General features: G+C 40.7%; 1 protein-coding gene across 1 annotated transcript in view; it reads right to left on the bottom strand.

Moving 5' to 3' along the window:
- Positions 1–12,732, bottom strand: part of LOC311117975 (low density lipoprotein receptor adapter protein 1-A-like) — a 28,612-nt gene extending 15,880 nt beyond the window's left edge. Inside the window, exon 1 of the mRNA XM_084192860.1 lies at positions 12,565–12,732. Coding sequence (XP_084048986.1) covers positions 12,565–12,649 — 85 coding nt within the window. The 5' untranslated portion in view covers positions 12,650–12,732. The remainder of the gene's footprint in view (positions 1–12,564) is intronic.
- Between the last annotated feature and the right edge of the window lie 4,709 nt (positions 12,733–17,441).

The raw sequence follows: 17,441 nt of genomic DNA, 5'->3' as shown, positions 1-17,441 counted from the left end.
ACAAGAACGGTGAGCAAAAATCCCAGAACCACACGGGGGGACCTAGTGAATGACCTGCAGAGAGCTGGGACCAAAGTAACAAAGCCTACCATCAGTAACACACTACGCCGCCAGGGACTCAAATCCTGCAGTGCAAGACGTGTCCCCCTGCTTAAGCCAGTACATGTCCAGGCCCGTCTGAAGTTTGCTAGAGTGCATTTGGATGATCCAGAAGAGGATTGGGAGAATGTCATATGGTCAGATGAAACCAAAATATAACTTTTTGGTAAAAACTAAACTTGTCGTGTTTGGAGGACAAAGAATGCTGAGTTGCATCCAAAGAACACCATACCTACTGTGAAGCATGGGGGTGGAAATGCTTTGGGGCTGTTTTTCTGCAAAGGGACCAGGACGACTGATCCGTGTAAGGGAAAGAATGAATGGGGCCATGTCTCGTGAGATTTTGAGTGAAAACCTCCTTCCATCAGCAAGGGCATTGAAGATGAAACGTGGCTGGGTCTTTCAGCATGACAATGATCCCAAACACACTGCCCGGGCAACGAAGGAGTGGCTTCGTAAGAAGCATTTCAAGGTCCTGGAGTGGCCTAGCCAGTCTCCAGATCTCAACCCCATAGAAAATCTTTGGAGGGAGTTGAAAGTCTGTGTTGCCCAGCGACAGCCCCAAAACATCACTGCTCTAGAGGAGATCTGCATGGAGGAATGGGCCAAAATACCAGCAACAGTGTGTGAAAACCTTGTGAATACTTACAGAAAACGTTTGACCTGTGTCATTGCCAACAAAGGGTATATAACAAATTATTGAGAAACTTTTGTTATTGACCAAATACTTATTTTCCACCATAATTTGCAAATAAATTCATTAAAAATCCTACAATGTGATTTTCTGGATTTTTTTTTCTCATTTTGTCTGTCATAGTTGACGTGTACCTATGATGAAAATTACAGGCCTCTCTCATCTTTTTAAGTGGGAGAACTTGCACAATTGGTGGCTGACTAAATACTTTTTTCCCCCACTGTATATATATATATATATTACATTTACATAAATATTCAGACCCTTTACTCAGTACTTTATTGACGCACCTTTGGCAGTGATTACAGCCTTGAGTATTCTTGGGTATGACGCTACAAGCTTGGCACACCTGTATTTGTGGAGTTTCTCCCATTCTTCTCTGCAGATCCTCTCAAGCTCTGTCAGGTTGGATGGGGAGCGTCGCTGCACAGCTATGTTCAGGTCTCTCCAGAGATGTTCGATGTGGTTCAAGTCCGGGCTCTGGCTGGGCCACTCCAGGACATTGAGACTTGTCCTGAAGCCACTCCTGCGTTGTCTTGGCTGTGTGCTTAGTGTCGTTGTACTGTGGTTCCAAACTTCTTCCTTTTAAGAATGATGGAGGCCACTGTGTTCCTGGGGACCTTCAATGCTGCAGAAATGTTTTGGTACCCTTCCCCAGATATGTGCGTCAACAAAATCCTGTCTCGGAGCTCTACGGACAATTCCTTCGACTTCATGGCTTGGTTTTTTCTCTGACATGCACTATCAACTGTGGGACCTTATATAGACAGGTGTGTGCATTACCAAATCATGTCAAATCAATTGCCTTTACCACAGGTGGACTCCAATCAAGTTGTAGAAACATCAAGGATGATCAATGGAAACAGGATGCACCTGAGCTCAATTTCGAGTCTCATAGCAAAAGGGTCTGAATACTTATGTAAATAAGTTTATATTTTTAATACATTTCTAAAAACCTGTTCTCTCTTTGCCATTATGGGGTATTGCAGGTAGATAGATGTGGACATGTTTTTATTTAATCAATTTTAGAATAAGGCCATAACGTAACAAATGTGAAAACGTGAAGAGGTCTGAATACTTTCCGAATGCACTGTAAAGCCTATGTTATCTAGGGGCTGACTATCTGACTGGGCTAACGTCCAATGAAAACACTGCTTTTTAGAAGACCTGTGAGGATTCAAGTTCACGTGAGGTTTCTGAATGGAAGTTGGAACTATAGATTAGACCACAGTGACACACACACAAAAGATAAGCAGGGCGGTCTTCTAAAGGTAAACAAACATTGCCACAACAACAGGAAACCGCACAGCATCAGACCCCTCTATCAACACACAACAGCTAATCAGAGCCCTCTTTTAAGACAAAACAGCCTATCAGAATCCATGACTGAACAAACAATAATAGTACATTCTCAGAACTCAGTCAACTAAATCCTACATCTATAGGAATATATAAAAAAACAGTATTATTGAATTCACAGAAGTAAACACGTTCTATAGGAATGAGGAAAAACAGTATTACTGAACTCGCAGCACAAGGACCACAAAGGCCGTTTTCTAATGTTGAATTGTACCTTACATCGTGAAAAATGCACATTGATTTAATTGTATATCCCACCAGGGGCAAATCTGGTGTTTTTAGATTGAATTCAAGTTATTAGATCAAATCCATACAGGACTTTTTATTTTAGCAGGTGACCTATATCATACAGTCGTAGATTGACAGACGTAACAAAAAAAGGCTAATTATCTTTACAAATAATTTTACAGAACACCTGAAGATTATTATTCCCAACTACAATCCAGGCTCTGTCGTAGCCGGCCGCGACCGGGAGACCCATGGGGCGGCGCATAATTGGCCCAGGGTAGGGGAGGGAATGGCCGGCAGGGATGTAGCTCAGTTGGTAGAGCATGGCGTTTGCAACGCCAGGGTTGTGGGTTCAATTCCCACGGGGGGCCAGTATGAAAAATAAAATAATGTATGCACTCACTAACTGTAAGTCGCTCTGGATAAGAGCGTCTGCTAAATGACTAAAATGTAAAATGTACAAAAGACTACTTTTTTTTTTCTCAAAGTAAGAAAAGCTATTCAAGAATTGACTATTCCAAAAATGCTCTAAACAATTTACTGGGTTCAAAACTCCATGACAGTGATATCGGATCATTCTCCGGTATCATGCTTAATTACACCATCAGAAAATACACTTAGCGACAGAATATGGAGAATGAACAGAGTGTATCTTCAGGACTTGACATTTACTAAATACATAAATGGAAAAAAATCTAACCCTTTACCATTACAAATGTAGACAGAGGAAAGATAAAGAAAATACAATTTCTGAACTTAAGCAGGAATACGATATTTTCTTTTTGAAGAGAGCCAACAACTACAGGTTAAACTCAAATAAAGCATACTATTTAATTGCAAACAAACCTGGTAAATATCTTACAGCCCTCACAAAACATATCCACTCCAAACCAGTTATAATTTTAAAAGATAAAAGATACAAAATGTGTTAACTAGAAACAACGCAATTAATTACCATTTTAAAAGCTATGAAAATCTATAGAAATCTGAATTAAACAACAGTTAGACTGATCATACAGCCTTCTTAGACTTCAACTGAAACAATTATCAGCAGACAAAAAATAAAATCACTAAAAAGGTCACCCAATAATAAATATAAAAATCTGTTAAAACATTTGCAAGGAGAAAAGCACCAGTGATGGACGGCTTTCCCATAGAATTGTATTTAACATTTTGTGACAAAGTAGTGCCCTTATGCCACTCAATTCAGTGCTTCCTAGTTCCACGTATCAAACAGATATTTCAGTTATATTAAAACCAGGGAAATCTGGAGTCCCCTGCTGATTACAGACCCATACATTTAATAACAATCATGACAAAACAATAACAAAGCTCAAAAGCAATAGAATGGCAAAAGTCTTACCATAATAATAATATTATTATTATTATTATTATTATTATTATTATTATTATTATTATTATTATGCCATTTAGCAGACGCTTTTATCCAAAGCGACTTAAAGTCAAGTGTGCATACATTTTTACATATGGGTGGTCCCGGGGATCGAACCCACTACCCTGGTGTTACAAGCGCCATGCTCTACCAATTGAGCGACAGAGGATACATATCAATCAAAACAGGGTTTTATAAAAAAATAGACACAAACAAATACAATAACATGTTTAGTACAATACGCAAAAAAACATAGATATATATTTATCAATCATGTCTGTTGATGCCAAAAAGGCTTTAGGCCATCTTGACCGGCCTTTTCTATTTAAAACTTTGGAAGCTTTCAACTTTCCAGCTGAAATAATACATGTAATAAAGATATTGTATACATGTCCTAAAGCCAAAATGTACACAAATAATACATTATCTGATGAATTTGCTATAGAAAGGGGCACAAGACAGGGATGTCCCATCTCCCCTCTCCTGTTTGCACTGGAACCATGGGAACCGCTTGCAAAAAGAATTAAACAGGACCCAAACGTAACGGTATCAGTATTGGTAAACATTAATATAAACTAAACTTATTTCCAGATGATCTCCTGACATCCCTGACCAATATTGAAAACTCAATGCCCCCCTTGATAAAAATATTTTCAGAATACTCAGGAAATAAGATTTACGTGGAAAAATAATAAAAGTCAATAGGCAAAATAATAACTCTACAGCAATGGTTTAAGTGGACCACAAGAAATATTAAATACTTAGGATGCTTAATAAGTGAAAACAAACAACAAAGATAATTTTATCCCATTACTCAACAATATGAAAGCAGATCTAATTAAGTGGAACAATCTTCCAGGGAGAATAAGCCTCTTCAGAATGGCATGGCTCTGAATGTTTTAATATTTATTCTCAGTAATACCAATTACCCCACCGAAGACATTCTTTACAAAAGTATTCCCGGTCATAACAGACTTTATATGGGCAAATAAAACTCAGAATAAAAAGGAAAGTTTTACATCTTCCTAAATCAGAGGGTGGTTTTAACCTTCCAGACTTGGAATTGTATCAACTCGCCACCCAAGGCTTTTACTTGTGACATATTGTTAAATGCACTAAAGAGGAACAATGGGTATATATTGAAGATGCACATGCTCATCCCCAGAATCTTTTCACGTGTCTATTTTCTAAGGATGAAGCTAACATTATTAACAACTTCATAGTTAAGAACACTATAACAATATGGAAGAAAATGAAACGTAATCTACAAGAACCAATATCACTCCCTAGAAACACAACCCTATGGAACAATCCTTGGATTCATCGATAAATTGGTCCACATGGAAAACTAAAAGGCATAGACACCATAAATGACTTGGCAACAGGAAATACATTTATTTCCATGAAATAATTAAAAGCAATTTTGTAATGACCAAAGTAGGTATTTTCAAACACATGCAATTAAAAAAGTTTCATATCAAGAAATGTTCATTAGAAATCTTATGGGCATCAGAGCAACCTTGAGGGAATCTTATTTGAGTCAGAAAAGGATGTTCATATGATAGGGAAAAAATATACAAAACCTTGCAGAGAGCCGAGCGCCGATCCAACTGACAATATCTTAGAAAAATATATAAACTATTGGAACCAAGACTTCAAAATAACTGATATTGGCACAAGATGGAGGGAATGTTGGAACTAACTACAGTCAACGAAAATGTACACCGAATCAAGTATAAACTAATGTATAGAATTTATTACACAAAATTCACAAATTCTACAGCACAACGGCAGAGTCATGTCTTAAGTGTAAAACTAACAATGACTCAATCCATGCCTTCTGGGAATGTTGTAATGTCCAAAAGTTATGGGCGGAGCTAGAAAGTTGGCTGTCAGAATTATTACAATGTAAATTTACTTTTAATCCGTCTGTCTGCATATTTCAAGACATGGCATGAGGGTACAGTGAGATACCCAATGGGTCGGACCTTTCCTCGTCAATCTTGAAAAAATGTATACTTAAACTGGAAATCAACCAATCCTCCATCGTTAACACAATGGAAAGGTCAAATACTTTATTATCTTAAATGTTGACAGTGCGTGGACGACTGAGAGAAATGAAATGGTGCACTTTGATGCCATGTGGCAGAGAGTGATGCTGTGGATGTTTGTGTGCGTCTGTTTGTCATTTGTATGTTGTTTATTTTTTTATAAAATATCACCAACAAAATGAAATCAACCCATACTATAGGAATGGGGGTTAGAACAAAATGGATTTCACATAACTAGGTATACATACCATAGGAGTGACTGAACAAATATGATTGAATTCACAGAACTCTACGTACCAACGAGATCCTATTAAATGACTAATTTGTTTTCTAGTTTTTAATTCTATGGTATGTACTATTGGAATAAGGCAGAGCCTTGTAGTGTTGTTACAGAATAAGAGGTCATGGGAAAGAGGACAAACGATACTGTTGGTGATATGAAGAAGAGGACAAACGATACTGTTGGTAATATGAAGAAGAGGACAAACGATACTGTTGGTAATATGAAGAAGAGGACAAACGATACTGTTGGTGATATGAAGAAGAGGACAAACGATACTGTTGGTAATATGAAGAAGAGGACAAACGATACTGTTGGTAATATGAAGAAGAGGACAAACGATACTGTTGGTGATATGAAGAAGAGGACAAACGATACTGTTGGTGATATGAAGAAGAGGACAAACGAAACTGTTGGTGATATGAAGAAGAGGACAAACGATACTGTTGGTGATATGAAGAAGAGGACAAACGATACTGTTGGTGATATGAAGAAGAGGACAAACGATACTCTTGGTAATATGAAGAAGAGGACAAACGATACTGTTGGTAATATGAAGAAGAGGACAAACGATACTGTTGGTGATATGAAGAAGAGGACAAACGATACTGTTGGTAATATGAAGAAGAGGACAAACGATACTGTTGGTGATATGAAGAAGAGGACAAACGATACTGTTGGTGATATGAAGTGATGTGGCCTCAAAATGGAGCAATATTGCCCAATGGTCTGTACACCAGAGGATGTGGAAAAGTCTGCCAAGGTGGCTTTACCTCAAACCATTTCTAAAAACCCTCTCTAACCCAAAAGCCATCTGTTTTGACAAGGGACAAGAGGAAAGGGAGGGTGAGGTGTGTTACAGAGAAAAATGAATAACAGAAGTTTAATCTAAGGTCACTTTGGCATTTTCTCCCCTGGTTGAGATTAGGATTATGGGAAACGGTAAACAGATTATATCTGTGCCTTGAGGGCAACATCTATCCAAAGGAGGAAGTTGCCCCCAGTCTACATGCCTGACAGTGGCCAATCCTGCAGGATACGAGGATTTGACTGAGGATTTTGCCCTAACCTGGAGAACAGATTCAGACAAAGACTAACCTTAACACTCAGAAAGCCTACTTAGAGAGACTCATTGCCAATAGCTCTAAATCAACTTTACCTACCCCTCTACCATACATCACAGTTAAATCAACATTACATACCCCTCTACCATACAGAACAGTCAAAAGTTTGGACTGTCTCATTCAAGGGTTTCTTTATTTTTACTATATTGTAGAATAATAGTGAAGACATCAAAACTATGAAATAACACATACAGTGAGGGAAAAAAGTATTTGATCCCCTGCTAATTTTGTACGTTTGCCCACTGACAAAGACATGATCAGTCTATACTTTTAATGGTAGGTTTATTTGAACAGTGAGAGACAGAAAAACAACAAAAAATCCAGAAAAACGCATGTAAAACATTTTATAAATTGATTTGCATTTTAATGACCGAAATAAGTATTTGACCCCCTCTGCAAAACATGACTTAGTACTTGGTGGCAAAACCCTTGTTGGCAATCAGAGGTCAGACGTTTCTTGTAGTTGGCCACCAGGTTTGCACACATCTCAGGAGGGATTTTGTTCCACTCCTCTTTGCAGATCTTCTCCAAGTCATTAAGGTTTCGAGGCTGACGTTTGGCAACTCGAACCTTCAGCTCCCTCCACAGATTTTCTATGGGATTAAAGTCTGGAGACTGGCTAGGCCACTCCAGGACCTTAATGTGCTTCTTCTTGAGCCACTCCTTTGTTGCCTTGGCCGTGTGTTTTGGGTCATTGTCATGCTGGAATACCCATCCACAACCCATTTTCAATGCCCTGGCTGAGGGAAGGAGGTTCTCACCCAAGATTTGACGGTACATGGCCCTGTCCATCGTCCCTTTGATGCGGTGAAGTTGTCCTGTCCCCTTAGCAGAAAAACACCCCCAAAGCATAATGTTTCCACCTCCATGTTTGACGGTGGGGATGGTGTTCTTGGGGTCATAGGCAGCATTCCTCCTCCTCCAAACACGGCGAGTTGAGTTGATGCCAAAGAGCTCCATTTTGGTCTCATCTGACCACAACACTTTCACCCAGTTCTCCTCTGAATCATTCAGATGTTCATTGGCAAACTTCAGACAGCCCTGTATATGTGCTTTCTTGAGCAGGGGGACCTTGCGGGCGCTGCAGGATTTCAGTCCTTCACGGCGTAGTGTGTTACCAATTGTTTTCTTGGTGACTAAGGTCCCAGCTGCCTTGAGATCATTGACAAGATCCTCCTGTGTAGTTCTGGGCTGATTCCTCACCGTTCTCATGATCATTGCAACTCCACGAGGTGAGATCTTGCATGGAGCCCCAGGCCGAGGGAGATTGACAGTTATTTTGTGTTTCTTCCATTTGCGAATAATCGCACCAACTGTTGTCCCCTTCTCACCAAGCTGCTTGGCGAAGGTCTTGTAGCCCATTCCAGCCTTGTGTAGGTCTACAATCTTGTCCCTGACATCCTTGGAGAGCTCTTTGGTCTTGGCCATGGTGGAGAGTTTGGAATCTGATTGATTGATTGCTTCTGTGGACAGGTGTCTTTTATACAGGTAACAAACTGAGATTAGGAGCACTCCCTTTAAGATTGTGCTCCTAATCTCAGCTCGTTACCTGAATAAAAGACACCTGGGAGCCAGAAATCTTTCTGATTGAGAGGGGGTCAAATACTTATTTCCCTCATTAAAATGCAAATCAATTTATTTAAAAAAAATTAATGCTTTTTTCTGGATTTTTGTTGTTGTTATTCTGTCTCTCACTGTTCAAATAAACCTACCATTAAAATTATAGACTGATCATGTCTTTGTCAGTGGGCAAACGTACAAAATCAGCAGGGGATCAAATACTTTTTTCCCCTCACTGTACATATACTGTATATACACATATTAAAATATAAAAACATAGTCATGGAGAGCACAAGTAAAACATCACAAATCACCCAGAAAAACAGTTCAATTCCTCCACCAATAAGTCCCCAATCAATCCTCTAAACTGCCTGAACGGCACCAGAACACCTCCGTACCTTCAGGCTCTGATCAGTCCCTACACCCAAACGAGGGCATTGCGTTCATCCACCTCTGGCCTGCTGGCCCCCCTTCCTCTGCGGAAGCACAGTTCCCGCTCAGCCCAGTCAAAACTGTTCGCTGCTCTGGCACCCCAATGGTGGAACAAGCTCCCTCACGACGCCAGGACAGCGGAGTCACTCACCACCTTCCGGAGACATTTGAAACCCCACCTCTTTAAGGAATACCTGGGATAGGATAAAGTAATCCTTCTACCCCCCCTTACCCCACCCCCCAAAAAATAAAAATAATTATAATTATAAAGTGGTTGTCCCACTGGCTATCATAAGGTGAATGCACCAATTTGTAAGTCCCTCTGGATAAGAGTGTCTGCTAAATGACGAAAATGTAAATGTACGATGAAATGTATTTAGAATTCCAACAATACGGTGCTTTAAAACTAAAAGCAGATTTACCTCCTCGGTGGAGAACCTCGGAACCTCAAGAGTTAACCAATCCTGTGAACCTCTAGAGTTAACCAATCCTGGGAACCTCTAGAGTTAACCAATCCTGTGAACCTCTAGCGTTAACCAATCCTGTGAACTCAGGCATGTCTATGCTTCAACAGCAAAGTTAGATGAGACGGAAGTTTATGAAGCAGGTGCTTGTAAACAGAAAAGGGAGTAATGTAGAGATCTACGGGTTTTTTTAGCGAAGTCCAGCCAACCTTTTGATACAGGATGCAGTGATGAGTATCAAAACTGTCACCTGTAACAAAACAAAGGGCACTGTGGTAAAAATGTACATGTAGACGGCATCCAAAGGGTTAAGAGTAGTAGCAGCTGCACTTTGATAAAAATTATTTCACCATAATCAGGAACAGATCAAAAGGTTGACTGAATAATCTGCTTCCTACTGCTTAGAGAAAGGCACCATCGGTTTCTGTGGAAAAAGTCAACTTTAAAATCTTAGCTTTTTAACAAGCTCATCTAGCCTGTGTCCTCGCACATTGACTCTGTACCGGTACCCCCTGTATATAGCCTCCCTACTGTTATTACACATTGGCTCTGTACCGGTACCCCCTGTATATAGCCTCGCTACTGTTATTTCACATTGACTCTGTACCGGTACCCCCTGTATATAGCCTCGCTACTGTTATTTCCCATTGACTCTGTACCGGTACCCCCTGTATATAGCCTCGCTACTGTTATTTCCCATTGACTCTGTACCGGTACCCCCCTGTATATAGCCTCTCTACTGTTATTTCCCATTGGCTCTGTACCGGTACCCCCTGTATATAGCCTCGCTACTGTTATTACACATTGGCTCTGTACCGGTACCCCCTGTATATAGCCTCGCTACTGTTATTTCCCATTGGCTCTGTACCGGTACCCCCTGTATATAGCCTCGCTACTGATATTTCCCATTGGCTCTGTACCGGTACCCCCCTGTATATAGCCTCCCTACTGTTATTTCCCATTGACTCTATACCGGTACCCCCCTGTATATAGCCTCCCTACTGTTATTTCCCATTGACTCTGTACCGGTACCCCCTGTATATAGCCTCGCTACTGTTATTTCCCATTGGCTCTGTACCGGTACCCCCCTGTATATAGCCTCCCTACTGTTATTTCCCATTGACTCTATACCGGTACCCCCCTGTATATAGCCTCCCTACTGTTATTTCCCATTGACTCTGTACCGGTACCCCCTGTTCATAGCCTCGCTACTGTTATTTCCCATTGACTCTGTACCGGTACCCCCTGTATATAGCCTCCCTACTGTTATTTCCCATTGGCTCTGTACCGGTACCCCCTGTATATAGCCTCGCTACTGTTATTTTTACTGCTGCTCTTTAATTATTTTATTTTTTACTTAACACTTTTTTTTCTTAAAAACTGCATTGTTGGTTAAGGGCTTGTAAGTAAGCATTTCACTGTAAAGGTCTACACCTGTTGTATTCGGAGCATGTGACAAATACAATTTTATTTGATCTACAGTGTATGTTTTGAAACGTCAAATCTATATCAATCCAAATGCCTAAGTATTTATATGCGGGAAGACCTGAATGCTCCCACCTGATCTTGCCTTCTCCCGACTGCCTTCCATTTTTTAAAGACAATTATTTTCATTGTTAGAGAGGCCACTAGAGTACCTGGTCAATATAATGGATAAACTGTGTGGATTTACTGACCTGGAGCACTCCTGTATTAGCTGTTACCATGGTTATAGAGATAAGTAGTTCTAGTTTCCCCTGCCGCCGCTGAATCACCCCCTCGCCCAGGATCAAGTGAGATTTAACACACAATCTGCAGCCCACATGGCACCCTATTCCCTATATAGTGCACTGCTTTTGACCAGGTCCCATAGGGCTCTATGCACTACGTTGGGAATAGGGAGGGATGCTGACACACGGTGGTGGCCAACTGACCTTTTTATGCCCCACAGTGCCGGGAAGTTGGAACATTAGTGTACAGAACAGCCACTGTGTTGTGTTCCAATTCCATTGACAGCATTCCAAACTGGGTGAGAGACTATTCCAATGGAAAGGGGCTTAGAATGCTACACTACGCAGACATTCAAACTACCGAGAGAGGGCTAAGACTTGATTTAAACATTGGTATCACAATGGACATTTTGTTATTTTAGAAAGTGGATTTTTAAGTAGGCTACTTACAGTATGTACAGGCAACATTCCCCCTCCATTAGGGCTACTGTAATAGTGAACAGTGTCAGTAAAGAGTACCCAATATAGGGATAAGGCTGACAGAGTATAGGAAATAATAGAGTACTGTTACCAAAACATGCAGTTAGATTACTGCATGCGAGATGAATATGGTTATTATCAAGGGTGTGTTGCATTTCAGGCTCTGATCTCATATGGGAAGACTTGAGGCTAGTGGATAGCCTTCACTGCCAGTTCTTATCTCTCCGAGGACATTCTTCATTCAAAATCACCATCACAAAAAAAAAAAAAAAAAAAGATTATATTGCAACCTGGTTAATTTGATAGGAAACGTGGTGGCTACATGTTCGTTTTTACGTAATTGATTAGGCCTAATTGTGCCACCAATCATCTTATGATAACAGTAGGCTAACCTAGTCAGTGAACTAATGAAACAGATGCAATGGACATGATTGATGATGCAATGGATATGATTGATGATGTAAAATGCTGCACCGGATGTAACAAGTGTTATTAAGTAGCCAACACACTATCATAACAAGTTCGGCATTGCATGGACATTTGACCTACACACATAAAAAATTGGCAAATGTGTTAATAATTTGCTGTGTTTACACTAATAAAACAATGTTTTGTCGAATATTTTCTTCACTACAATGGATGTGTGAACGGGAGTGAAGAAGACAGAGGAAGTTTTCACTTCAAATCTTACTTTTATGTTTGCCCGCATTCCAAGACCTTTTCGCCACACTTGGACTTCGAATGATAGCTCTTCCAGCCGACCTTATGGCATCCATCGCCGCCTTTAGGACAATGAAAGTTGACAAAGTGTTTGTAGTCTTTCTAGACCTCAGAGCTCCAAGACTGTTGTTGACTTCGTGCTTTGATTACTGGGATGACTTGAATTTGGGCACGGTGGGCGGCGCTATATGTCAATCAACCGAATGGGCAATCACGTCATAAGAGGGAATCCCAAGAGGATAAAATAGTGTTTGTGTCAAGTGGCATTTGATAACTGTCGTTGCTTTATTACCTGTTATCTGCGACTGTGATACCGACAAGTGATAATGGCAGGCTACTTGTCCCAATGTTTTTTTTCTAAGTGCAACAGTCATGGGTTACAACCAATAATAATGTACTGTCGCCACCTTGTGGTATTAAACGTTTGCTCTCCTCCTCCTGCTGCATGTTTTCAAAGCTGTATTCTGTATTGAAGTAAACTAGAGGACGGTATGCTAGAAAAATAGGAACTATACGTTTATCCTCAAGTTTTCCCACTCATTGGAGGTACAATGTTTCAACGATCTACCGCTTCCTCTTCTTCGATGGGGTTTAACGGCGGTTGGCATCCAATGTTAATGGTGCATTTACATTTACATTTAAGTCATTTAGCAGACGCTCTTATCCAGAGCGACTTACAAATTGGTGCATTCAGTGGGTTAACCAGTTTACAATTATTATTATTATTTATTTATTTTGGGGGGGGGGGGGGGGGGGGGGGGGGGGGGTAGAAGGATTACTTTATCCTATCCCAGGTATTCCTTAAAGAGGTGGGGTTTCAAATGTCTCCGGAAGGTGGTGAGTGACTCCGCTGTCCTGGCGTCGTGAGGGAGCTTGTTCCACCATTGGGGTGCCAGAGCAGCGAACAGTTTTGACTGGGCTGAGCGGGAACTATGCTTCCGCAGAGGAAGGGGAGCCAGCAGGCCAGAGGTGGATGAACGCAATGCCCTCGCCTGGGTGTAGGGACTGATCAGAGCCTGAAGGTACGGAGGTGCCGTTCCCCTCACTGCTCAATAGGCAAGCACCATGGTCTTGTAACGGATGCGAGCTTCAACTGGAAGCCAGTTCAACTGGTGCCATGTATGTCTTCAGTTATATCATGCCCTTTACTTACATTTACGTTATTTTGCAGACGCTCTTATCCAGAGCTACTTACAGGAGCAATTAGGGTTGAGTGCCTTGCTCAAGGGCACATCGACAGATTTTTCACCTTGTCGGCTTGGGGATTAGAACCAGCGACCTTTCGGTTACTGGCACAACGCTCTTAACCACTAAGCTACCTGCCGCCCTCTTGCGACACCCCAGACTTAACCCCCTTGATAGGCACCCTGCTTTAAAAAAACCATTCAGGAAACATTCCACTCCGATATCTTTTTGAGGCTTAAAACACGCTTCTTCTGCTCCGCAGACACACAACATGTGTTAATAAAAGCACTTCTTGTGACTCTCACCGACTCAACACTTTCCTCCAACACATTCCAGAGTTTCTTTGAGACGTTAAACCGATTTCCCAAGTAGCATAGGTCCAATAGCAATATCCAACTGTACTTCTCTCATTCCCCTCATTCTCTGTGCTATTATCTTCACCCGACTAACTAGCAGTTTCAAACAAAACCTCAGTTTCCGCCATTTCGCAAAACCCGCTTCATCCTTTCAAAGACCTAAAACTGCTCGGGTGCATAAGTAGGCTAAACAATGGTCTGATGAATAGGTACATGTAAACATCATCTTAGATACGAATATCTGAGAGAGAAAGAAATACAAACACATATTGTTCTCAAACAGCTTGCATCATCATCATCACCTGCAAGATAGTTTTTTATTTATTCCAGGTGATGGCCCCAAAGTGAGAGGAGTTTGGACAAAGTCGATATCAAATCACTTTGAGATAGAGAGAAAACAACATGGTGGAACAACGAAAACAGAGAAACGAAACACTTTTTCTTTCCCACTAAAACATGTAGAACATCTTTAAAAACAGGTCACACGTCCATTATTGTGATCCACACCAATACTTTCCAGGTAGGAAATATGAGAAAACACGGCTCCGGGGTGAAGTTTCATCCAAGATCAGCGTCTAGGGGCAATTTCACCCTACAGCAGAAAACACCGCTTATGGTCAAACTGATCACCCACTGGGCACAAGCGTTAATTCAATGTCTCTTCCAGTTAGTTCAACGGTAATTTCATTGAAATGACGTGGAAGCAACGTTGATTCAACCAGTGTGTGCCCAGTGGGCAGGGTGTAACTTCCAAATACAATACTTCACAGGACCATCCTTGTTGGGAAGAGATTAGCCTGCTCCCGGATCTGTTATTGCTCTTGCCAACTCAATGTAGTTGTCAAGCAAAACATTTTTTTGCCATGACAATTCCATAAGGAGTTGGCATGAGCAGAAACTGACCGGGACTCATTCTAGAAAGACATGGAGAGAATTCAAACATGATGGAAGAGAAAATGGCTACAACTTGTCTGCTACAAATAAATATGCACAATAAAGCGGTGAGTGAGTCAACCTAAACTTACTGTACTTGCTTTCCACGATCAACCTAACCTAAATCAGAACAGAACGTCAAAAACAACATGTCAAGTACATGAGCACAGCAAATGTGTAGCTATGTTCTGATGCTTTTATCAAAAACCTAATGCAAGCTAGAGATACATCGATGTAATGAATGGATGGAGATGTAATGGGAAACACCTTCAACTTGGCACTTTGAACCGAAATACTATAACATTCCTCGGTATGTAATAATGTACAGGGTTGGGGTCAATTCCATTTCAATTCAGAGAGTTAAATCAAATTCCAATTCCACATTTTCCTCATTAAAAAAAGCATTGAAGATAATTGGAATTTCAGTGTACTTCCTGAATTGACCCCAAACCCTGGTTGTAAACAGATAGATGTCCACTCTGGGCCACCGTAGTAGTGGACATAAGGAGCCTGGAGTTTGTTCTACTGACCACTTGGCCTGACCAGGTAAAACTTTCGGCCCCAGACATAGTTAATAGCTGTTTGGCTGACAGAGTCGTTCCTACTCCCTATACAAATTGGATGTACCAAATCCATTGTTTAATTAGATTTTTTTCAGACAGACACGTTTTCAGTGTTATATTAAGAGTATTGGGCCTAATGAAAAGGAGACTGGGGCTGCATGGGAGATGGTAAGAGATAGGAGATGTCTCAATCCACTATACTGGCTTCCTTCCTTCATCTCCTTTCCTTCATGATAGGTGAAAGGTATGGAAACGCTTTCACCATATGTTGCTTCCACTTGCCAGATCAGTGATCATTGGAGGAAAGGGTACAATGAAAGGAAGCAAGCTCACACTATTGAGACACAGCCTGGGGGGAGGGTCCTATATCAAGCTCCCACTATTGAGACACAGCCTGGGGGGAGGGTCCTATATCAAGATTGACAAAGTAACCCATTATACTAACTACTTAAAAAAAAGGAATTGCAAGGCACAGTGAAATTGACAACTGGTAAATATCAGTTACCTAGACATCATTAAATCCAGTAGGGTTTTAGTCATACGGCCTAACAGATTGTAATTTGGTCCAAAAGGAAAGTCAGGTTTAAGTGCGTTTAACAGCAAACAGATTACATTGCTTAACGTTTAGACAGTACCAGGTTATAGCTTAACGTTTAGACAGTACCAGGTCATATTTATTGACAATCCTATTTTTGATAGATTTATATATTTCTTGACCGGAGTGTTGAAATGCCACAAATCACGAGCGTTTGAGTCAATTTGTAATCCCGGGACATTGTTTGGATTCAGTTACTCCAGCAATGACAGGAGTGAATTTGAGTTGAACAGTTTTCAAAATGGAGTGATGTACAAATTACAGAGAGATGTACATTACCATGGTCATCATCATCATCACTAAACTGAAATGTGTTGTTTAAAAAAAAAAAACGATCACATATTTAAGTCATGGTGATAATACCAAAACATGAACAAAAGTACTTTACATTCATTATCAAACTCACAGAAGGTACCATGTTAACAATTGAAATGTTTCAGTTCTCTCATTTAAAACCCAAAGTAGTTTGACATCATACCAAGTCAAAACCTGAACTAGAATGGAGAGAAAGAGGAGAGAGAGAATGAAGCGCCGACTGAAAGAAAGAGTGACTGAGCGGTACGATGGGTCGTCCTAGACATTCATACCATCTAACCAGCCAGTCCTCATCCACCTCCATCTACCCTCAGAGAACTCCCTATGGGCCCAAGTCAATATACAGTTGAAGTCGGAAGTTTACATACACCTTAGCCAAATACATTTAAACTCAGTTTTTCACAATTCCTGTCATTTAATCCTAGTAAAAATTCCCTGTCTTAGGTCAGTTAGGATCAACACTTTATTTTAAGAATGTGAAATGTCAGAATAATAATAATAATAATAATAATAATAATAATAATAATAATAATAATAAGCCATTTAGCAGACGCTTTTATCCAAAGCGACTTACAGTCATGTGTGCATACATTTTTACGTATGGGTGGTCCCGGGGATCGAACACACTACCCTGACGTTACAAGCGCCATGCTCTACCAATTGAGCTACAGAGGACCACGCTACAGAGGACCAGTCAAGGTATTGGAGTGGCCATCACAAAGCCCTGACCTCAATCCTATTGAACATTTGTGGGCAGAACTGAAAAAGCGTGTGCGAGCAAGGAGGCCTACAAACCTGACTCAGTTACACCAGCTCTGTCAGGAGGAATGGGCCAAAATTCACCCAACTTATTGTGGGAAGCTTGTGGAAGGCTACCCAAAACGTTTGACCCAAGTTAAAC

The sequence above is a fragment of the Coregonus lavaretus genome (genome assembly GCF_964263955.1).
Source record: "Coregonus lavaretus genome assembly, contig: HAP1_SCAFFOLD_589, whole genome shotgun sequence".
Classification (NCBI taxonomy): Eukaryota; Metazoa; Chordata; class Actinopteri; order Salmoniformes; family Salmonidae; genus Coregonus; species Coregonus lavaretus.
This window is presented reverse-complemented; position numbering and strand designations above follow the sequence as displayed.